Source organism: Aphidius gifuensis, linkage group LG1, assembly GCF_014905175.1.
Source record: "Aphidius gifuensis isolate YNYX2018 linkage group LG1, ASM1490517v1, whole genome shotgun sequence".
Classification (NCBI taxonomy): domain Eukaryota; kingdom Metazoa; phylum Arthropoda; class Insecta; order Hymenoptera; family Braconidae; genus Aphidius; species Aphidius gifuensis.
Window position 1 is genome coordinate 27,352,820 of NC_057788.1, and position 26,687 is coordinate 27,379,506.

Here is a 26,687-nt window from a genome sequence, read left to right on the forward strand (position 1 = left end):
ATACTGTATAGCACCCGAGCAATCCTAGACAAATAAACATTTATATATATCAATGCAGATAAATTAAATTATCATATTTGAAATACATATAGATATACGCATTGGTGTAATATTATTTTGGTAGCTATTATTATTTACTCAAATTGAAAAGGAAAAAAAAAAGAGTAAATTTAATGGACAATATGTATTTTATTTTGGCACAAGATAAAATTGGAACAAAGGAATAATGTCCATTTCGTTTGGGTCGTTAAAATAATAAAAGTTTGTTATTTCATTTTGAAAAATATATTCAATGTTGAACACGAAAATTGAATGAGAAATATTGAATAAAAAAAATAATGATGTTGTAAATAAAAATGAAACTATGAAAGAAAAAAAATATATATACCTATATTTCAAGATGAGGATAAATCAAAAAGAAAAAAGAACAAAAAAAAAAAAATAGATAGAAAAAGAAAATTTGAATTTAGTAAACCCTTTCTCAGCGGGATCAGTATAGCATTCCACCAAAAGATATTTTCAAAGACTCGAAGCAAGCTTATATGTGACTTATATCCAGCTAGGCGACTTGTGGGTTGAGGCAGATGATATGCCAGAGGGTGAGACGTCGTTTGGCAATCTTGGGGGATTCACGTGGATACAATGGGATCTCAATACATCACCTAGGCTAACCCATAGAGTATCACAAGCAGCACCTCTCTCTACGAATAATGCCCATTTTCTTGTCTCCATGTTCAGCCAAGATATTTGGTAATAGCTCAACGAGTATAACAGAATAGTGTGTCCTAATATAATATACCAATATCTCAAAGTTATAGTTTAACAGTAACTCTACTCTACAACACAATGGCTATATATGTCTACTAAAATATTTGCTATTTTTTCAGCAATAAAAATACTTGTCTAATAAATTTAAAAAGAAAAAAATGCGATCAACATTTAAAAAAAAAATATCTATAAATAATGAATTTGTAATTAATGCCAAGTTTATTAATTTAAAAGTATAATTTTTTTTTTTTTTTTCAAGTTTATATACAGTAAATTATATGAAGGTGACATTGCATAGTTGAATGCAGTCATGAATATTCTGAGACGTGCAGTTACTCTTGGTAAATAATAAAAGGTAAAAACCAAAAAAAGAGAAAAACTGAAAGATATATGTGTCTTGTGATGAAAAAACTAAGCATCAGTAAAATTTATATTTTATATTTTGTGATAGTGTAGAAGTTGGTATTGGGATGATGCATTTTGCTGAAGTTTAAGTGTACCCTGTGTCCATGGACTATGTCTGACAGGACGTTGACTTGTAAGTGAGGTTTTCTCATTTCATAATTTTTTTTTTCATTTTAAATGGCATGTGCAATGAAAAAGACTTGTGTTGTGTTAGTGGAAAATATTCCTGGAATTTTCTGGATCAAGCAGACAGTAGTAAAAACTATTGCAATGAAAAGAGATAGAAGCAACAAAAGACAAGGTGGATGGGACGCTTGAAAAAGGATCAGATATTACGTTGTCGTTACGCGACACCCTGACGTTGTCGTTTACATTTACCTTTTTGTATATATATATATATATGTATATCTCAAGTATAAAATTTAGTTTGGTTCTTTTGGTAGAAGGCGTGGTCAGTGCTCAACGGTAACGCGCACCTTTGCACCTGCTCATCATGACTAAAGGACACGCCCTCTCGCGGAATTTCGCTTTTCTCGGTGCCGCCCTCTGCTCTCTTATTTTATCTCACTTTATCTCAGCAACTTGAAGGATTCCCAAGTTGCTGCTTCTCTTTTTTTCTCTATTGTACTCATCTTCAATGTGTACCTATACTGTGTATAGTTTGGTGCTCCCACTACCAACATCAACTTTTAACACTATGGATATGCACCTCCACCTCCATCGAACACCACCCAACTACCCCACCACCCTTTCCACCGAAGAAGCATTTCTGTCTGTCAAGTTTTTTTTATTTTTATTATGATTCTTCTTCGTTTACTTATGTATCATCATCTATTTTTTTTTTTTTATTTTCAGAATAGCATTGTGTTGAAGAATTTTTATATTCAAATATCTACATAACGAATCATCAGTTATCTCTACTTTTGCAATTTTTATTTTATTTTATTTTTTTTTCTTAATAATATTTTCTATTATTAGAAAAAGTCTACTTCTATCTAACAACTGATATCTTATAATATATATATAAACTTAACCTCTCATCTCCTTTAAGATATGTATATCTCAAGAAGACAACAATATGATTCAATTCTTGGTGATGAGGCATATTGTACATATACAACTATATATAACAAATGTAATTTAAAACAATATAGCATGTTTTGGATGATACAGTAGTTAAAATTATACTGTGTAATACAATCTGATATGCTAACCAGAGGCAAAATGTCGGAAGTTATGCTAAAGCAACAAGGTTAGGCATTCCCCTATTTAGCAACATCTCAAAGAGTATATCTACATGCACACGCATGCAGTAATTATCGTCTTAATGAAGCACACGATCGATATAATGTGATGATATGCCTCAGGAAATACCAAATCACAAATTATCTACTCACATATATTTATATACATATGCACACAAAAACAGCTATATATATTTTATAGTTTCAAGTTTTGTTCGTATCTACATATAGACATTCATACATAAACTTATAAACTATATAAAAAAAAAAAAAGAAGATTTTACACTGGACTTTCTTTGTATTAACGACTATTTTATTTTTATGTCAAACTATTCAAATTTAACGATGGAAAAATAAAACGCACTAAATCTATATACGTCAATACAGACTATATTTTAATGCATATATATTGATCGTAAAATAGAAAAGCTTTTTGATCATTATATACTATTTTATATAGCTCTGGTATTTTATACTATTTTCTTCATAGACATGTGAATATATATAATATAAATTTTCTTATTTTAACGCACATATTTACGACGTATGAAATGGTAAATTTTACAAAACTCGTATTGTCATAATGTGATGATGACGAATTGAATTAATACGTTGAAAAAGTGATGGTAAAGTCCATCTTGAAAAATTGAATTATGTAGTCAGTAAGGGAGAGTAATATACTGTTGGAAAAAATGAGCAATGAGATATTTTTTTAATGACAAAAATATATATTTTTTATAATGAAAAATAATAATAAATTTTAAGAGTAGCACGTGGATGTTTGCGACGCGCGCCACTCTAAATATCAAGTCCATGTTGCTTGTATATCCATCGAGAGGGTGCTTTTATATCCCTCGTAATACTCCCCCCCACTTGTTGTGCTTTTACCGTGTTGCTATGTTGCCTTGTGTATCGAGAAAGTTCAACGCAAAGCCAGACGATGCTTTTTATCCCATTCCCTCAAAATATTGCTGAATCAACAGGCGTTTTATACAACTATATATTTTCTCTCCCTCAAATATTATTTCAACCCTTCGTTATATTTTTTGAATGACTCATTGTCATCATTGAAATCATCACTTGTATTTGTCCCCTCAACTAACAATCATCATCAAAAGCTTTTATAAAAAAAAAATTTTCGCTTTATTTTTTTTTTTCAAGTTTAAAATAAACTTTTATTAAAAATTTTACATTATAATTATTTTTATTTAATTTTATTATGTAAAGATTGAATATTTGAAAGAGTTTTATGTAAATTTTAATTTTATTATTAATATTTACAAATGTAATATTAATGGGAATGTGTAAATTATTGAAAATCGTGATGAGAATTTATGTAAATTTAATACGGAAATACGGAAATGTATTTTTGATGAATCTTCATATGAAAAGTATTTATAAAAAATTTATAATAATCAACACGTCGTTTCGACAAGTTTTTGATAAAATCCATAGATCATTGGTGAAAGTAAGTTAAATTTAACTAATATACAAGGGTGATAAAAAAAAAGGGTTATACGTATTCAACATCAGGATCTTTAACTCGTCTGTTGGATAGCCAAGACCTCCGCCTTTGACTTACTTGGTATGCAAGTAGCACAGCCATTCATCTCTCGATCTCCGGCAGTCCCAACCTCCGGATATAAATTAGCTTTTGTTTAGCATTCAATGCAAGAAGTAACCTTACTCTTCTATTTCATTCACTCTACCTTTTACTCTTACCCCCATATTTATCTATCTATCTATCTATCTCAATCACACTTTTATAAATTTATACGTACGAATAAAGCTTTTTACAATTTGTCTATACAATTAATCCAACTTTTTTCCTAGCAATTAAAACATTTATACTTTTTTTTTTTTTTTAATTGCCATTTGAAAGAAAATTTATACTTTTGATGTTTTGTAAATGTAAATTTTCAGTATTTCTATGTATTAAATGGACCAACTTGTTTTATATTAAAATTTTTGAAAATTTATAAACTTTTAAAATTTTACTTTTAGGGTAAATTAAAATTATATATACAGAATAAAAGTTTCATCCAAATGCATGATTGAAATGAAGTTTTTAAAAATATAAAAAAAAAATGAAATGATAAATTTTTTACTTCAATTGAAATACTTAGTTGTGAAACTGAAAAGCTTTGAATATAGATAAAGTTGACTAATTAATAAATGTGAAAATGCATTAGCATGAGACGTCCACACAGTAAAATCGGACACGGGTTAATGTTGAGTCAGATGGGGGTTTTGGCTTTTTGGTTTTGGCACAAAACTATATATATATAACCAAGAGGAATTATAAAATAATAAAGACAAAATTACGTAATGCGAGGATCAGATGAGAATTAGAGGACAATGAGGAGATGGCTAACAGCCTTGTTAGATATCTTTGCACAAGTGTATATGTGTATGAGAAAAAGAGACATAGAGATATAGTAAATTGGTTGTTGGTAGAGGTTAAGAGACAAAATATAATGGGGATATATTCACCCCACGTTAGAAAGGGATGAAGTAGTTTGAAAACCAGACGTCTTAATGTTTGCAACGTCTGCCTGTGTTAACCTATAACCCCTCTCTCCTTGAATCTTTGACATTATGTGTTTCCAATAAAATCATAATCCAATTTCAAATGCTATATCGATCAATATCTATATATCCATTTTATATGCAAACATAAATATAAAAACAAAATGTAAAATTTTAGTTAAAGGTTTTTTTTTTACTTTTTTTAAAATTATTTTACTTTTATAATGAAATATTTTTTTTCAAATAGAAAATGACACCAAAATATATATAAAATTAGTAGTCTACAAGCAAATAGCAACTTTGTAAATGCTAACAATGTTATGTAATTAGGTAAAAAGTTGTGTAATCAAGAAGTACATCTTCACAGAGTGATTGCCACAACGTATTTCTATCTTTCTCTTTTTAAACCCACCCTCTTTGATTTGCTTTTGCACACCCTATCTTCTTCGTATTAAAATAGTCACTAGAAATGAGTGGAAGAAATAAATAGAAAGAGAAAAAAAGAATCAGTGAGTGTGAGTTGTGCTCTGCATATCTTAAAACCCAGGGGTTGGGAAGGAAGCTGAGAAGACTCTACGGATTTTTTTTTTTTCGCTGCGATTCATATCACAAAAGGGGGTGGCATAAATTTTTTAACCCATGATTTTCTTTCTACTATATATACATTGATGAAAAAAAATACAATAAAAAAAATAAATATATATTTATATTAGCTTTTTAATTTAAGAACTTGAAAATGAAAAAATAAAAAAAAAATTTATTATTTTTTGCTGATTGCATTTTGAAAATCGATATTAAATCTAAATAAAAAAAAATTTAAAAGAAAAAAAAAATGATGATTGTGTGTTGTGATTGAGTTTAGATAATAGAAGTGTCAGCATTTTTTATCATTGCAAATATATTTCAATGGCGATTACTTTGTATGCAGTAGTATGGGGACTGAAATTATTGTCACGTCATTAGTTGTTTATATAAATGCTCACGTGCCAACATGAGCCAGTCAACTTAAAATATATATTTATATCCATATGTAACATTGTAAAACAGCACTCAATATTACAGTGTTGCAACCTCGCAAAATTGTTGAGAAATTATTATTTTTTTTAATTGTGCAAATGAGCTAAAACATTTGTATTTTGACTATGTATTTTGTATCTAATTTCATTTTGAAAAAAAATTAATAAATAAACTTATATAAATACAGAGTCAAAATTACAGTGTCTATTTTCATTTTTATTTTTTAAAACACTTGATGGAGGCATCATGTTTACATAAATTTAATATTTCATATAAACCAAATTACGGTTGCATGGATAATTTTAATTCGAGTCTTGTTAGCTGTTGAATTAGCTTAAAAAATTTTTCAAGAAAAATAAAATAATAATAAATTTGTTTTTTATATTTTTAAACAAGGGGAAATGAGGTGAAGATTAAATAAAAACACGAGCTTTAATGTTCAAGTGAAAAGGGAGAAAAAAAAAAAAAACAAAATTATATGTATATGAAAAAAGGAAAAATAAAATAAAAAAATGAAAATACTGAAGAAACGGACTCTAAGACAAATAGCTGAGGGAAAACAAAGCGTATTATAAATACGAGAGGTCGAGGAGAATCTCCCTCGAAGGGAATGGCAGAAATTCTTTGCGAAAAAAAAAATAAAATAAAAGGGCAGTCGTTTTTTTTTTTTCTTTCCTTTACCCTACTGTTGAAAAATAACGGAAAGAGGTGACAACGACACGGCATTTATGACCGGACGGGAGTTACATTTTTACTTTTTTCAACAATGAAAAAGCCAGACTTCTTTCACCATTCACTTTGCCATCTTAAAACCTGCAAATTACAATTTTTCTTTCCTGTCTATTCCTCGAATTTTCATTTCTTTTTTCTTGTATTATATATATACCCATTGTCAAACAACAATATTCATAACTATTATAATTTATTTATTTAGTTTATTTTTATTTTATTCATTTTGATAATAATATTAAATAGCATATTCAAATAAATACAATTATTGTATATATAAATTCACATAATATGAATATTCATATAGTTGGTTCAAAGATTTGCGGCCATTTAAATTGAATTTTATGGACTCTAAAGTTGTAATATGAGATGAATACATATTAGATTTCAATTAAGTCTATCATAATTCCAATAAATAAAAGCCTAATAGAGTCTTAGAAATTTTCTATTATAAAATTGATTCAACAAAAAAAATAAACAAAACTGCACAGGAAAAAGTTTGCATTTACTGTATCACTCCGATAATATAAAAAAATAATAAAAGAATTTCTATATACTAATGTAACGTACGGAATAATGTAAATTTATTTTGATTAAATTAATTAAATAATAGTTCTAAAAAATAAGTTGAATTTTAAAATAAATCGAAACTTTATAGAGCTACTTTTTCTGTGCCGCTTAAATAGTTCATAAAAATGATCAAATGATTTTTATTGTTTTAGGACACGAATCAATAGATAAAAGAAAAAACTTAATAAATAAAAAATTTTAAAAGACTTACATTAGGTCGAGTGTGACTGCGTTGATTCAGCTGCCAAGCTGCCGTGGTTGGCTGAAAGTGTTCCTTTCCCCAGGATCCAGTGTCGAAGGGATTTTCACCTATATGCCCCTGCAACAAATAAAAAAAAAAAAAAACCAACTCTATTAATTTATATACAGTAAAATAAATTTAAAATAAATAAAAAAAATTATTTATCTATAATATGAAGAAAGAATTTTAAGAACCGAGAGAAAAGAGCGAGCTAAGATCGTACATCGTAGACTTTCATAAATTTACGAGTTTCGCGGCGATTCTTTTGGCCATTCTCCCCATCCGGTGAATTTTTTCATATAATATATTCTTGAAAAAGGCTGTATGGAGAGTATAAGAAAAAAAAAAAAGGCAGGGAAAAAGTATATCACTAAAAAAAGAAAAGAAAAATAGCAACTTGGCTTCTTCTCCTTGACTTTACACCCCATAAGCCTTATTTTCTTTTAACTCATCTTCTAACCTAGAATATTTTTCGTGTGCTTCTTTAAAATATAAATCAAGTGTTATAATGAGAACGATTCGTCTTTCAAAAAAAAAAATAAAAAATTATATTTTTTTTTTATCTCACCTATACACATATTCAAGCCACATCAAATTGCATTATAAAAAATAATATTTTTTAAATTACATTCTCAAATTTAAATAATATAATATTACGCATATGCCAAAAAAAAAAAAAAAAAAAAAAAAAGAAAATAATAATTTTCAATAAAAATAAATATTTAATAAAAAAATGTATATTATAAATTGATTACCAAGCATTATACTGCAAGTTTACAATTAACTTTTTATACATTTTATAAATGTAAATTATTAAAACGTAATTTAATATGATTATTTGCTTTTATACTTATAAACAATTTATTCAGTAAATACTGAATAAGCATATACAATGTTGTCATCTATACTCATATAGCATATACGATTGTCCATTTATAAATGTTTTATATATCGATTCATGTTTCTAATCGATAAACACATTGTTTTATTTTTTTTTAATTTCTATTTTACTCTTTTATGCTTATGTTCTTCAACTGCGAGGATAAATGTATTATTAACATATGTGTGGTATATGTGAGTATGTTTGTATATTTGCCACAGTGGAAATAAACAGTCAGCAAGGTAAATAACTCGACTGGGTTGTTACGTACACAGTTGAGGACGCACTCCTTTCTGAGGCACGTCGAAGCTAACTTTTTTATTTTTATACATTTTTTTCTTCACTGTTTTTTTTAAACTTTTTTTATTCATAAAAATACAAACAATCATGCTCACAGTGTAGATGTGTGTAGAGAATAAAATAAAAAAAAATAACAAAAATAAAAATAATAATAAAGAGTGAGAGAAAATAAAAAGAGGGCTACATTATGAACCTCATTTGCATATGTGTAAATGCACTTGGATACACATATGCACATTTATAATACACTTGTTATTGAATGTGTTGATTGTTGTAATTGCATTATTAAAAAGAAGCTAGAGCTTGAGGACAAAAGAAATTTATATTTATAAAACAACAATAAATTGATGATAATAGCAGGATGGAAAGAAGTTAAAATGACAAATAAAACAAACAAATAATCGATCAATAAATGTAGCTTCTTTTTTTTTTTAATATACAAATAAGTTCATATATATAAAAAATATAAACACAAGAATTAATAAACAAGCAATATTCATTTTATTATTTATTTATATTAAACTGACATCAACACTTATTGGCTATTGTTGTGATTTGATATGTTGCATATTTTATAAATCATCAAGCATCAAATAAAACAATAATGCAATTTTATTCAAGCTAGCATTATGTAACAGCTAAAATTCATAATAATAATTTTTATGATAACACGATGACAAGTTGATAAAAACATAGAGAACAAAATGAATTAAATTTAGAAAATCAATGATGATGATTATGTATATTTTTTAATTGAATTACATATTTGAGTAGTCGGATTTGATAAGACAGATTTGATGTCTGTACATTAAAGTAGTTCTTCAAAAAAAAAAATAGCAGGTATATATGTAAAATATGAACTATTTAAATTTGTAATAATAATCAAGTAAATTTACTGTTTGGTTAAATAATGCGAGTGTTCGTGTTACGAATAAATGAAACATGTATATATAACTCAAGATGAAGAGGAAGAAGAAGAAAAAGAAGAAGAGATGTGACAATAAACTCAAGAAGTTGTATCACGTTGAAAATAATCTACTGAATGTAATCTCAAAGTATTTGAGATTATTTCTGAATTCATTCAACGTGTTTCACGTGTTGTGTACATACACAAAAATTGTATACGTGTTTTAAATTCTCACCAATATATATATACAACGTACAAAAAATTGAGAAAGGTGTGAAAAATTTTATATATGATGGCAAAATAAAATAAAGCATTGCAGAGTTAAGACAGGACTGTATAATTGGCAATATCTATCGAATTTAAACAATAAATCTCGAAAAAAAAAATACAAAAGCTCTCAAGGGGCTTCAAAATTCGAGGCAATAAAACACTGGGTGGTATCACAAACTAAAAAGATATATGTATGTATTTTAGCATTTGAAAAATAAAATCAAAAAAGGAAATTTAAATGATATAACATATATAAAAATATACATTTTATTGTGAGAATAATAATTTTGACATAAAAAAAATGGTCGATTGTTGTATTTGTTTGTATTGAATAACAAATAATTGAATGATAATTACAATGAAATTAATTATTGTTATATAAAATTATATAAATGAAACAATTGTCACACAATTTGCGTTATGATAAAAATAAAAAGAGGGGTTTACATATTGAAAATATCTCGAGTAACATAGGCAGCTGCAACTGACACTATGATTACATGAAAGTTGTTTGTGGACGGGGTTTACAGATGTTGCACCGAAAGTAAAGTGAGGCGTAAACTCACCGATAAACAATATAAAAGCTGGCCTCGAATGAACGATACTACACGGGGAAGAGATGAGAAAATATATAAACGAACAGGATATGTGAATACAATATATATACAAATATAAATATACAGACACACGCAAGTATAAATATATATAAACAAAAATTTGTATACAAACGTAAGAAAAAAAAAAACGTAAAATAAATAAATGAAAGATATAAAAAATAATAAAAAAAAAAATAAGTCAGGGCATTGACATTAGAATATACATATGAATTACTTGAATAAACAAAAATATATATTTGGAAAAAAATAAATGTCACTTACATGGAAAGTCAATTTGCATTCACGAGTATTACGTTTTAATACAGTAAAATGAAATAAAAAAAAAAAAATGTATATGTACTTCTTCAACACTGGATAAAATAATAAGAATAAATATTCATATTTTTTTGTATTGATTTATTTCTATATTTGTGAGAAATAAGAAATAAAAAATAATCTATAGAATGATAAAACAAAAAATTGCTAAGGGCTGAATGAATACATTATGTTTATATGAAAAATTAAATACGTGCTTTTTTTTCTTCGTCTTATAAGCACATAATTTAAAGAAAAAAAAAACTATTATTATTATTTTTATAATTTTCTGAGAAATATTATTAATATCACTCATCATACAAGAGTGTATGTAATTTATTGTTTATTTTTAAAATATATTTATTTTATTTATTTTTTAAACTTCCCTTTATTTATTCATTCATTTTTTTTTCTCTCGTCAAGCACACACACACACATTCCCATCATTGAAATTTGCATAAATATATAAATAAATATTTTTTAGTAAATTTAATTTTTTTTCTTGTTAATATTTTTTATTATTATTATTTATTATTGTTATTTTTTCTTTTGAGAATCGTTATGCTTAACGATGGTAAATAGCGGCAATGGCTAGATACTGGTTGAGACGAGTAAATGTTATGTGGCCGAGCGTGGTTGCGGCCTCTAAAAATAAATGTGTTGTTTATTCACAAGTAAACCGGATGCCAGTGTTTGCTTTGGAGCAAATTGTTTTGTTCAATTTTGCTGAGGCACGAAGCGAGAAAAAAATAAAAAACGCGGCACGCGGCTCTCCTCAAAACTCACGAAAATAAAGTCAAAAACCTCATCCTCATGTGTCTCCTTGTTTTTAAGAAAAAAAAAGCCAAAGAAATTATTAATTTTACATTATTAATTGCTTTGTCCGTTGATGAAAATCTTTTACATTTTAAGAAACATATATAATTACAAAAAATTTTAATTAAAGAAAAAAATAAATAATAAATTGATTGGTTAAAAATAAACGTAATATAATAATGGATGTTGTATAAGCATTATGAGGACACTTGTTCAAACATTTTAATCGACCTATAAACAAATAATTTATACATGCCACGTGTATGATGTTAAAATAAAAATAAATTGTATCATGAATAATTTCGTAATTGCATATGCTTATGTTGTTCAAATTAATTGTCAATTAATTATAAAATATTATTGAATATAATAATTAAATATTAAATTGTCGTTTACGTTTTTTTTCGTTCATTTAAAATAATTATGTGTGTTATTTGTAAATAAAATTTGACATATTTGTTAATTTTTGTTTTACATTAAATTATATCCAAGGATATAAATATAGTTGTTTTAGTTAACTGAAATTGTTCTAATTTAGTTAAAAGCTGTATACAGAATACAAGCGACCTAGATGGCCATTCAGTTGAGCAAGATTTTCGATGTGACTGAAGGGTGCAAGTGCCAAAACGCTAGAAACATTGCCAGAGAATACAGGGAGAGAAAGTGAAAATGCCGCGGCTGTTAATCTTGATTTAATCCTTGACAAGCACTTAAGCAGCCTCCCTAAACTGCCATTAAATACGTTGGTGACTACCCGACACGCTAGACTTACATGTACCCTATATAACCCTTTTAAAATTAAACGGAAAAATCATTTTAAGAATTCGTAATGAAAAAAAAAAAACAATATACAAGACAATTACTACGTATATATAGAAATAGAATTAAAAAGAAAAAAAAAGAGCTATCATTGACGTAGATTTATTGATTTGAAAAGTATATATGGCAAAGTTTATAATAAACAAGCTGCTAATTTTATAGAATAAATTATTACTGTAATATAGAATTATATAATATTTTTAGCTGAGAAAAAGTCAAGTAAAATAAAATTTTTTTTACTATATAATTTAACTGGAACGAATCAGATACACATTATATATTTAAAATAAAAAGTTTAATAAAATTTTATAATATTTATCAGTTGAACTATTTTAAATGACAAAAAAAAATATATATATTATAATTTAATAAATGAATAAAATTTTTATAAATATACAGAAAAAAAATATGAATTAAAAATTAAAATGAATTTTTTTTTTTTTTATCTAAATTTATATATTTTCATAAAAAATATCGAAAGCATGACTTGGTGCATTTTCCAGTAGTCAGCCTCTAGGCACCATAAAAGATGCGAAAATATATATATAAGTTTTAAAGAAAAATAAAAAAAAATAAAAGAATTTACAAAGAGGGGTAAAAAAGTTTTTATTTATGCGGTAAAAAATAGAGTATGAGGGACCTCAAGTATCATATTTAATTTTTATTATATCAGAATACGCATTGGTTCCATACTGTATTCTCTACTTTGTGAATGACTATACTTCTCAGTGAATGTATATGTAAATATAGCATGATACATTGGACACTCACTTATAAACACCCCATTTTTATTCCTGCTGCGTTTCACCACCCATTTATCCTCCCTACATTATGTTTTTTATTTTTTTTTACTCTATTCCATTTATTTATTTATTTTTTATTTTTAAATTTTTTCATAGATCAAGACTTCTACTGACATCGCATATAAGGTTATCGAAATTTTTCCTAATTTTAAAAAATGTATAATAATTTATTCAAATAAATTTTCTTTACAGTAAATTATAAATAAAAAAAAAATGAAACATAATATTACTGTGGGCTGTAAACTTATTGGTATTCCATGTAAATTTTTTTCATGTCAAATTGAATTTAGATATGGTTTTATAACAAGACGACTCACGACATGTCTCACCATTCATTGATTGACGCTGATTTGGTATTGGATTTATCTATACACACTTGAAAATATCTGACCTTTTTTTTCGCACGAATGATATTCACATATATGGTCATTCTCAATTGAGGGGACCTCTTCAAATATTCTTCCAAGTATATCTTCCACTCACTGGACACATGTCAATTCAAACGAGAAATTTTTACTTCTGCCAATCTTATATATTATATGTATATTCAGAACATTTGAATTGTGTAAATAAAGTGTTGAAAATATATAGTCAAAGTTACAAGTTTTTATGTATATATGATAAAAAATTTCTTGTAAAAATTTTTTTTTTTATTTTCGTATATAGAATAGACGAAAAAACGTCGTCTCAACGGGGTTTATTTATTATTTTACGTAGAGTTTTTTTTAACGTCAATAACACCTAACACTGTGCTATACATGTATGTATGTATGGTGTGTATATATACAAAGCATTAGCATTTTTTTGTTGTTTAAAACTGAAATATACGCGACGGGGTTGAGAGTCGTGAAAAGAGTGGCTGAACGTGCTGGAACGTGCCTCTGTACTAGGAAGGTTTTGATCTTCAAATAAGTGGGATCGCGCTCTTCTGAATATAAAATTTTTACTTGTGTGCTATAAAAGATTCAGAATAGACAATATAGTATCCTGACCATGGCAAAAGATATACTTGTCACACAAATGACATTGAAAGAAAAAAAAAAAAAAAAACTGTTGACCTTTTTTTCTATTTATCTTTTACGATTAGATATGAATATTTAATTGTATAATATATATATAACAGTTAGTGCACCATCTGGTCCGTCATTTTCACTTCTATACACACATACCAACACTTCTATGTACCTTTTGTATGGAGAAGTTGAAATGCCAGCATCCCTATATTACACAGTACCAACAAGCCGAGTCTAAAATTCAAGATGAAACTTTGCTTCTCTTGAAATTCCATTTTCTCACCAAAGTGAGCCAAAGCCATATGTATTTACATTTTATATACAATGCATATGTAGAATTATCACATACACATTTATATAAATTTGCATGTTCTCAGATATTCTAAGAAGAGAATGTAGAAATCTGTGAGGTACACAATCGTTTTCATCGCTACTAAACCGTACCAATTACAAACACTAGCGGCTTCACTATACCCAATGTTAACTAAACACTAAATACTAACGATACACATCTCATTTACCAGTGTGTGGCTTTTGTAAACGCGCGTGTTTACTAGAAATAAGTTAAATCTCAGAAAGCCATATACATGTATAATTTTTCTTGGGTTTTATATATATATTGTGATATACATTTGTACCAAAAATATATTATATATTATAATACCAACTATTAACTACGACAAATGTTGCAAGAGTTAAATTTTATATGTTACTATTGTAGCATTGTTTTCCTCATTAACTGTAACACCAAACGAATTTAGAACTGAGCAAATATTTTCAACAAAATATATATATTTAACTGCACACTCGTCTAAATATATATTCTAAGCTGAAATAATAATAACGACTTGCAAAATTATTTCATAAAACAATCACGATACTAACAATGTTTGTAAAATAATAAAAAAAAAAAACATTGTCAAATAATATATAATTTTTAAGAAATAATAATAAAAAAAAACTAGAACTTAGAATTGTAAAGATTATCAAGATTATAATAATGTTTATTACATTTATATATGTAATTTTCTATTTATTTATTTGTTTAATTTGTTTCTTTTTTTTTTTTTCTAGAAGTCACTGTGTGTTACGAGCTTTGAATTGCCAGATACCGTGCTTATTTCATTTAATGAATGGCATTGGTTCTACACATGCAACCCGACAATACAGTCAAACACAGTGGGTGGTCATGCCGGAAGTTAAAAAGAAAAAGTTAAAAAGAGATGGCCAATAATACAGTGATACAAAGTTACCACAAAATAAGATAATAAATTTAATAATAATTAATTATTAAAATAAAAATCAATAATAGTTTTCACAGTACTGTGTGGCACATTGTGTTGAATAAACCAATGTTGTAAACACCCTTATACTTGAATAGTCATTTAGAACAGTTGGCCAATATAATTCAATGCTAAATAATAATCTTGATTTGTATTAAATTTGCTTCAGTATGATCTCAAAGTATTCTAAAGTCTTGACCACAAAAGGGTTTCAACGTGGCCAAAAGATACTTTGTCTATAAATTTTAGTTTGTGGTTTATTTAGTCACCCCAAAAGTACAAGTTAAAATTGAAAAAATAAATAAATAATATAGGGCTGCAAGTAATTCCACATACTGGTCAAGTTTTTTTTTTTTTAAATAATAATCAATTTACCCGAACAATGAGTATAGTAAAATTATATATATTATACTATTGATAATAATAAAAAACTTAAAAATGTAATTGAAATGTAGTAAATAGTAACTTGATGTGAGAATTTAGGAGGTGATGTTGAGGTATAAGGGTGATATGGGAGGAAAAAAAAAGGGGAAAGAGGAGACAAGGTAGTTGGAACAAATTTTACAAGTTTGCCCGGTACAGAGAGTCCAACCCTCCTTCTCGTTACTCCAGTCTTTTAATGAGACTCTTTTTATACTCGTCTCAGGCTAAATATTGTTGCCAAACCTCGTTTCGGCGATACGGATCAACATGCCAGACCTCTATACTCATCACTCTACAGTGTATTTTTTTATTCTACCTATATAATGGACAAGCCGCGCCAACTCGTCTTGGTACCTCTTTTTGATGCACAAAACTTACATATACTTTTGCTTTTCATTTAGTCATGGTAAGTTTTAAAATTGCAAGTTTAAGTTTTAAAATGAGTCTGGTATTTTTTTTTATATACCAACCTACCTCAATCAACTTTTTCATGATTGTTCAACTGACAAATAAATAATATAAAACAAAAAAAATAATATATGTATACACACTCAAAATTAAATAAACGTCATAATATTAAATGAAAATTTAAATACATAATTTTGTCGTACTCTTTAACCTACTAAAATAATAAATTCATAATATATTTCAACGAATTGATCAAAATAGTCATTCAATATATGTTTGCTAATGTAATTGTATATTCAGCCTGGGTCATGCCTGTCAATCTTTCTGAACAAGTTTAACAGTGACACGATAATACACTTGATTATTTCATTATTCTCATCAATTATTTTTTGAATTTTATAAATAATAGTACACATTTTTCAGTTTTACTAAAATATACAATTTTTATTTTCACTTTATTTATACAAAATAAAATGAAAAAATCAATAAAAGAAAAAAATAGCCTTAAGCTTTAATTAATGAATTTATAATAAAAACAATTTCATTTGATTTTAACATGAAAGTGCTTTTATTTTATTTGACTATTATCTCAATATAATTTCTTGTTGAATTATTAATCTCAAAAACATGAATAAAACAATAATATTATTTAATATTTTAGTACCAGAAAATAACAAATATTTGCTGGGTAAAAAAAAAAAAGAAGAGAAAAAGTTTATGTCATAATAAATTTTTTTGGTTATTTCGTTAATTAGTTAATCACAAAATTATCGAAGTTGTAAAGTTTTTGTGTTGAATTCGAGCAACACAAGTGGCATTATACAACCAGTTCACAACGATATAATGTCGCTATGAAAAGGGTTTATACGTAGTCATGGTAAAGGCATACTCTTAATTGCGAATTGGTAAAATAATTGAAACAACTCTCGTAAAAATAGTTTAAAAGTCGTAATTTGATCGTAAAAGTTGCAACCACAACGTGCTACCATAATATATTTTAACGTGGTGAGCTAGAAAAAAAGTAACGAACGAGTTTTGAATGTTGAAAAAAAATAAAAATAAATAAAGTTAATAGAAAATTGGTGGGATGTTTAAAATAACGGGTTGAAATAAGCAGCAACTATGAGATGTACTATGATGGTATATAGTCAAAGAATTGTAGGGGTTGAATATTCTACAGCAAGTAACTATGGGGAGAGAAAAAGCGACTGTGATCTTCTTCGCGGATAAGTCGTATGGTTTTTGCCCAATGAAATTGCATGATAAAATAAAAGGGTAAACTCCAAGAGAAATAATAGTAAAGAGAAAAAAAGAAAAAAAAAAAAAATAATAATACAAACTCTACAACCCTTCCTGATCTATTTTCAACGCACCAAATATTTACAGTGCGATTAAAATTTATATATATTAAAAATAAAATTAATAATTAATTAAATTTTTATAATAATAATAATGTAAATTATAATTTATCATTTTATCAAACATTTATAAAATATTAAAATTATAATATTTTTCTTGTAAAATTATTCTTCTTACGTTTTTGTAGATAATGTTTTTTATTTATATAATTTTTACATTATTTCTACTGATTTTCTTGTCTTTATCTTTAATATTCAAACTCTGAAGCACAAAGTCGTGCAACTTTCACAAACGCCTCCACCTTTTCCCTTTTAGACTATACCATAGAGATTCAGAAAATCTGAGAGTGAGATAATTACGGTAGAAAGTGTGGATATTATTTAACCAACATTTTCAGAAGGGTGTGTTTTAGAAAATGCAATGGTCTTGTGATTGTGGTATGCTTGCTTCACTTTTGTTGGCTTATTATATATATATACAACATAAACGGTCCAATCAAATATAAGTGCTCCGCGTGAGACAGTTTTCAAATTACTAAATATTCTTTAAAATTTTTGTCTTCTTCTAATATACGTATATACATCTGCGACTACCAAGCAAAAATAATAATTATATATATAAAAAAATTAAAAATAAATATACATACACTATGAGTCTTGAAACTGCAATTCGCATTTAAAAAATGATAAGCATCAAAAAATATAACCATGTTAATCCCTTCAGTTATTTCAAACTCTCCTATCCAAGACCTATTATATTTTTTTTTTGATGTTTTTCCTCTTTCTTTCTCTCGTGCTCTCAACATTCAACCCCTTAATTAACGATCAAAACTTTTCTACTTGTCGCTATTGTTATTTTTTATAATTTTGTTTTTTCTCATTGAAAAAAAAAAAAAACAACTCTGCATATATATTTTAATATATTTTCATTTTTGGCAAAATAAATAAATAATGATTACATCGTATATTATTTTAATGGGAATATATATGCTTGACGATAATTAAGTGTATATCAATGGGGGTGGTTTTTTGAATGTTTATGTATATGTACGAGTTCTGGTTTCGTAAATTGGCATTGCCGCAAGCACTGTACTTTCTCATCACAATACAGTCTTACTACTTCGAGCACCTTCTCCATTTAGAAAAACGCAATTTCCTTGTAACAATATAGCATAATAATGCTTGAGGGGTAAAATAAGAAGGCTAGTTAGTTAAAGAGAGAAGTAAAATATCAAAAAATAAAAAAATAAAAAATATAGAATGAGGAAGGTTATTTTCATGAGGAAAAGAGGTTGAAGCCTCCTCTTTATACTCCACTTTTAAACCACGTTTCGTTGTTAGAACAACCACCCAAACACCTCCGATTCACCATTACATTTTGTAATGTACTTAGGCAACTTCTGTTTATACACACCAACTTTTCCAGCAACGGAAACCCTCAACTCACCCATTTTCAATCCCTCTATTTTTTAAAAACCCCCTTTACTCCTTTAAGCGTTTTTACCCTGATATCGTTTTTAATGTAGGAAAATTATCCTCACCCCTTGTCTGACCCCGAATAACTCATACTCTTGATAACCCCTTTTACTCACTCTCATCACGTAAGCCAGATTTATTTTTTTTTGCAAATAAATAAAAATATTGTACATAAAAAAAAAACAACAGAGAAAAGAAATAAAATTAATTCAGCTTTATTTTTTTTTCTCTTTGCAACTATTCAATATTTTTTTTTTATCATGAATTTATCACGTAAGATTTTGGCAAAGTTTGTCTACATGGCCATCTAAAGCACCTGGTGTTCATCGAAAAATCAAAAGACAAACTTCAACTGCCATAAACAGGTCGAACGATTTGTTGTCGAGCTTTTTTTTTTTTTTCAACTTGTCTTTTAACAAAAAGAGGGAAAAAAAAATATATATATAAATAAATAAAAAAGTTTTAACGGTGGATAAAAAAATAGAGGTAATGGCAAGCGTTTGAAAAGGGATGAAAGAAAGAAAAAAAAGAATTATATATATACAAATAGTGAAGAGTAAAAAATGTCGACACCCTCCGGGGCTGTAAATAGGAATGAAAGACCATGTGATAATGAACCACATACTGTAAAAAAAAGCTGTGACTCATTTTGATTGCAACTGCAACATGATACACATGTACTTTGTAAACTTAACAAACGTAAAAACAACTTGTCATATCTAATAATAACTCATTCTCGATAAAATACATTTATATAAAAATCTCATAGATGTATTATTATTCTTTTGTGTTTATTTTCATAGCTTTCATTTTATATTAAATTGTTTTGAGAGAAAAAAAGATTTATTTTCATTTTTTTTATTCATCAAAATAATACTGACAATGAGATGCTCAAATGTATAGCATAGACAAAGTAAAAAATAATTATTACAACTACCAACATAATTTATATTTTATAAAAAATTCTCATTACAAATTTTTCTAATTGTTCAATTAATATTTTCAATTTAATCCTGTACAGAGTATAAAATTGAGGATAAAAATAATTAGATAAAAAAAATATATCTATGCACAACTAATTTAATCAATAAAAAAAAAAAAAAAAAAATAGATGAAAATGGGAAATTAAAAAATGCAACGAGTACTTTCGTTGTTTTTTTTTTATTGTTCAAAAATAAATAATAAAAAAATTGTTCTATGTATAGACATGTATAAAATTGTATGAGGCTAGTATACTCACTAGCAAGTAAACAAACGAGACTTTGCTTTTTCTCATTTGTCCCATCTCTGATTGCTAATGAAGACTAACCATATTAACCATGCAACAACTAAAAAAAAAAAAAAAAAAAACTTAGGCATCAAACCAACTGAACATTGTGATGTTCAAAAGTGCGGAAAACGTTGTTCTCATTCTGATGGTCATCAGATAGAGGTGAATTTTGTTAAAATTGAGTGAGGGTCACGTTACTCACTTTTACAAATCCCTTAGTCTCGTCATGACAATGTTGAGCAACGTGAATGCATCAAGCGTATGCGTGGGACAAGTATTTGTAACAAAGAGTTGCGCAAACATTGAATTTACAAGGGATATGTTTAGGAGTGAGATATAGTGAGAGAAAGAGAGTCAATATTATTGCCTATCTAGAAAAACAAGATATACCCTTACACTGAACTTCGTTAGCAAGGTCCTTTTTTTTTTTTTCTATTTATTTTTTTGCTTGTTATGCAATTCCAAAAATAAACTTTGATTAAAACGTGACTACTTTATTTGTTTTATTATTTTAAAATTTATTTATCTTGTTTTTAAAATAGAATATTTTTAGAATAAATTAATATTTAATAAATATAATTATAATAAATAGCATTTAAAACATAACGATAGATAAATAATATTTATTTTTTACAAAGATAATAATTTTCAGCATGTCAGTGTCTGTTGTTAGTGAAAATATATAAATCGCGTATGAAATTTCAGGGAGTAATGTGTGAAGGGGGTTTGTGTATGCAAGTATCCAATAGGCCGGAATTGAAACGATATATATATATTTATGTACAAAAATATATAAGACAAAATGCAGATTGCGCAGTAAAAAAAGGGAGGAAGTGCATAATATTTGTATGATAATCGATACAATCACGTCATCGCGTGTTTACCGTGTTTCTCTTTTACTATTTTCAATATAGTATGAGTACATTGTATGCATTCCATACCTATGTCAAAATGAGTTATAAAACTTTACCTATAACAATTATTTAGTATTAATTTCTAACCCATTAATTTGTATTTTTTTTTGTCTGTATATTTTTCTCTATATTGAATTGTAATTTTCATTAATAATAATGAAATATTTGTCAATTTTGTATTTCATTTCAATAACGAATTGATTGATATTTATTAACAAAAAAAAAAAAATATATGTATTTGTAATACTGAGAAATAACAAGAATATTATATATTTGTTTGACATATTAATTTGTAACTGATAAACATGATATTTTATGACTCTCAAAACATTGCAGTAATATGTTTTCACAAAATCAAATTATTATTGAAGCACACCGATGACAAAGTGAATATTGAAATAAAATTTTAAATTAATATCAAAGCAACAAATTAAGGTAATAAAAAAAAAAAAAAATACCAAAAATAAAAAAAATAATTATTCAAAGCACAGTTTAAATATGTATTTTATAATGATACTTTGATATAAAAATTATTGAAAATCAAAACTGTTTTTAATGGACAAACAAAAAATCATTTAATAAAGGTTACTGTATTTCATATATAAATATTAATATTTAAATAATGATTGAATCAAAAAAAAAAAAATAATAATAATATCAATTTATACATATGAAATTGTTGGATCATATTCATATCAAAGTTATCATCTTTGTATTTTCAGTTGCCTAAAAATCATGTCCCCCTGGCAATGAGTCAGTGTATGTGGCAAGGGATGAACTTATATGTGACAAATTCAGCACGTTTTTTCTCACTATGTGTCCTTTAAAAACTACACCTTTCTATCTATTTTTTTCTGTTACTTTTGACACCATTGCCCCACGGCATATGCCGACTATTATTATTTTCATTTCTTTCCGTTCATACACGTCCACCAGACGTATTTCTCCCTGTCTATTATCCAACCTCTATCTTTATTTTTCACCATCTACCTACCACTCTTATCAACAGCCTAAAAATTCATTTTGTTTCTTTTTCGTTTTTATTTTTTTTATCTTCTATTTTTGATTTTTTGATATTTTTAGAAATCCCTCAATTCAACACCACCCTTACTTCAAATTTTATATCTAACAACCCACCCCCTTTTTTTCCCTCCCCCTTACAATATCTACTACCTTCATATATATACGTACAAGCCCTCTTAGTTTGTACACGACACGTGGGCTAACGCTTACCGACATTTCCAGTTCCTTTGTCTTTTACAATGAAGAGTAACAAAAAATGAATGTGAAAAACATTTAAAAAAAAAAGACATACAAAAATTGTGAACGCATTGAAAAAGAAGACGACTAAAATAAAACAAAAATATTTATAATAAAAAAAAAAAATGTAAAATAAAATAAACGATGAAAGATTTGATTATTTCCTGCGGCACGATCGTACACGACACACAGAAGACCATCATGAAATACAGAAATAAAATATAAAGTGATATGTTCATTCGATTCACAGCTAAAACTTCAAAACGGAAAAGAATATGTATATAAAAAATAATAATAAAACAAATAGTTAAAATAAAAAAAATAATGGTCGGAGGACAGTGTGTGTAACGAATCCCTTGGTGCGAATACCTTGACGTACAATATAATGTTATCAATATGTAGAAAAAAAAAGAAAAATAGAGGGCTCACGAGTGATAATAGAAATCGATTTGTCAGCAAAAGCTTTTACATTTTGTCGCGTGGTTATTTCTTCGGCTCTTGTGTGTACTAAGCGCATATAGTATGTGAAAGCAAAAAATAAATAAATAAATAATATGCCAAAAGCAAAAGGACAGTTGGAAGATAGTGGTGTCTAAAATAAGAACGAAGCTAGTATTTCGCTTACAAGTCTGATGGCTGATGGAAATCTTGTAAAATGGCCGGGTGAATAAGACAAATATTATATGGGGATCAATGGTACTGGTGTGCGATTTATTTTCAGGGATTGCAAATCCGACAGCAGATGAGAATTGTATATACCTATATATATATGATGGTCAAAAAAGATCAGAGGCAATTGGAAAAGATAAACAGGGGAATTTAATTTTTTTTTTTTTTCTTTTATTTTTTTATATTTAACACACACGTTCACACAGCTATTTATTTTCTCACTGAATTTTTTTTTATTTTTGTTTTTATTTTATTTTTTTCAACTTGCGGAAAACATCCGGGTGGTGCTTATTTCAAGTTAATTTACCCCCAGCTCATGTTTCCTTCTTGTTTCACGTTTTTATTTTTTTGTATTTTTATTTTTTTTTTTTCATCCTCTCACGTGCCCACTTTCATTCTCGTTAACCCCAGGGTTGTAAATTCATTGACCGACCAAAATACAACCAGAAAATTCGTAAGAGCAACCCAAACCCTATTTCGTCGCACACACCACACTCAAGACATTTTCACCGTCTTCATATAAATTTTATTCTCAATTGCCAATTTTTTTTTTTACTGTATTAATTGCATCAACATAAAACTGACTAAATAAATAAATGAATATAATATTTTTGAGAAAAAAAGACATAAAAATTATTGAGTTAATATTTTATTGTTTGATAAATATATTTTTTTTTTTTTGAAAATGAGGGTAAATAGCCTCTCAACGGATATAATTTTCTGTAACAACAATGAACGCCAGACAAAAGAGTACCCACTGCGACACACGGACAATGCGAAAAAGCTGCCGGTTGCCCATAAATTGATTTGCTAAAGCGTTTCTAAAAGAAGCACGAAAAAAAAAATGAAAAAAAAACACACACACAAATATAAAAAATAAAAAAAAAGAGCTTTGCCAAGCGGTTGTGTCAGGGTCGGTATAGAGTCACCGCGGGCTTTTGTGCTTATACGCAAAAATTACGTCGTCGAGATGGTGATTGTATTTATGTTACATAATTACACGCCAAGCCACATAGTGACCTCTTGTATACAAGAATATGCCGCATAGTCAGTGATAGTTAATATGAAAAAAAAGGACAAAAAATAAAAAAAAAAAATCTACACACAGAGGAATGAATATGAAAAGAAAATAATAAAAAAATAAAAAAAAGTAGCTTTTCCAACGACGTGTGTGTGTGTGTGTGTTTAAAAAGCCTTACGGCATTTTTTTTCACTGGTATATGGTCCAATGGTTACGCACTCTTTCTGTGTGTTAGATAGAGCTTTTTTTTCCTACCAAATATTACAGTTATATAGCCTCTTTCCTCTCTTAAAATTACCATCGTTCTATATTGCGTATAGAGCAACCATCCACATTGGCTAATGAATAGAAATAATTTCTCGCGAAATTGTGCTTTTCGGTAGTTTTCAATTAACCAAACTCGTGCGCGTGGCTTTGTAAATGAGGCTTTAAGTTTTTATTTCAGCAGCACGTTATAACTAGCATGGGTTAGTATGTGAATACAGTTATAGGTTACCAAGACAAAAATGCATGCAGGTACACCAGAATAAAAGCCATTTGAAATTATATCAACCCTCAATTATTAATAATGAAATAAAAAAAATAATGAAAAACCTCCCAAAAATATAGAACAAAAATAAAAGTATTAAAAAAATAATAATTACAAGCTGGACTATGTCTTTTTTATTCTATCGATTGCTTTGTAAATTATCTTGTTGCAATATTTGCTAAAACATTTTTCCATAAAATAAAGATATAAAATGAAAATACATGTATATAAATGAATAAAAAATATAACAATTAACATTGCAAGGTTAATAACGATTGTAATATCACGTGTGTGCGTTTATACAGAGCCTCGTGGCCTATACAGTTTTTGTGTGGTTTGAGCATATAGATGATATTTATATACATGAGGGGTGGCTAAATTGCAATGTAGAAATAGAGAGTAGCCAATAGTTTTATACAAAAGAGTATGAGAACTCCTCTTTCAAGTAAACCTTCGCGAATAATATCGCGGTAATACCAGGCGTTCAATTATACACTGCTCGAGAAACTAGTTTATAGCCAATTGTTATTAAGGCCCGGTGTATGTGCTAAGTCTTTGGGTGAATCTCCCTAACCATTCTCGAGATAACTCTTCTCTGACTCTCTCACCCACTACACATAATGAAAGCCACCATCCAAACGAATAACAAAAAAAAAAAAAAAGATTTACAATAAAAACTAAAGAAGCAGTTGAACAAAAAAATAATAATAAAAAATATATTTGAATGTATATGTGCAAAATGAAACACATATTACAAATAAAATAAAAATTAAAAGTTGTGCACAATTCTTTTTCATTTTATTCAGCACTTTTTTTTATGTATATAGGTATTATTATTAACTGGGATGACCCGCATAGCTGTTACCTTTTACAGAAACATTTTAATTAGTTTAATACTATATGCATTTAACTATTAACCAATGAGAGAATATTCACTAAAGCCACAAACATTTACTCAGCACCAATTGAATAAAAAGTAAATAACAAAAATAAAAAAAAAAAAAACAAAAATACATACATATATATTTTTTTTCATTACGAAAAGTGGATTAACGAATTTCAAACGAAACTTATTTGTCGCCATCGCATGTATTACCCTCATTATGGATTATTTTTTTTTTGCCTCATATAATAAATTATCTGAGATGATTCGTTTGGAAATGTGACTTGAGTCTTGTCGAACTCTTGAATCAAAGATCCAACAAAGTTTCAGTAAATTTTTCTATTTATACAATATAAAATGATATTGGATGTATTTTCTTATATATATACTCATTTGTATTACTATATAGATGGTAAATTTGTGTTTGAAAGAAATAATGAAAGCAGAAAAGAATGGTATTGGTATATATAGATGTTGGAAAAATAAATAGAATAGTATAGCCACAATTTATAGGGAAATGTCGTCGCGACATAACGATTCTTCATGAAAATTTGAGCTTGACTTTGTGGGGTTTGACGTAGAGTAAGATATTGAGGAAGTCAACGAGTAAAGAAAGAACAACAGTGATAAAAGAAAAAAAAAAAAAAGAGAGAGAGAGAGACGGCATCTTTAAATAATAGTCGATCGATTATTTTGATCTTTCATTTATTCAATGCCGGACAAGAATGAGAAGACAAGGAGGGTAAAGTACTTTGAACTCACGTCAATGAGCCACGATGACGTCTCTCAGTATACCCAACGAACAATGCACCACTGACCTGCAATACAAAATCACTAAATTCAATAAAAAAAAATGATACAAAAAATAAAACTTTTATATGCAGAATGCAAATCTTTTCAGTATATACAAAAGAAAAAAAAAAAGATAAATAAATATTCACAGCAAAGTGATTTGTTAATTAACGAAATCG

At 27.4% G+C, this 26,687-nt stretch overlaps 1 protein-coding gene across 23 annotated transcripts in view; it reads right to left on the reverse strand.

The window, feature by feature from the left end:
* The window catches only part of LOC122858943 (forkhead box protein P2-like), a 141,396-nt gene that overhangs the window by 70,732 nt on the left and 43,977 nt on the right, over nt 1-26,687 (reverse strand). For 20 of the 23 annotated variants that reach the window (XM_044162322.1, XM_044162299.1, XM_044162289.1 and 17 more), the window contains one exon: nt 7,474-7,581. Coding sequence is in view for 16 of the 23 variants with exons in the window: in XM_044162299.1 (XP_044018234.1) it covers nt 7,474-7,581 (108 nt within the window). In the remaining 7 variants the exon portion in view is untranslated. Of the gene's footprint in view, nt 1-7,473; nt 7,582-26,478; nt 26,535-26,687 lie in introns of all 23 variants that reach the window. The other 3 variants (XM_044162330.1, XM_044162365.1, XM_044162338.1) reach the window with 1 other exon arrangement.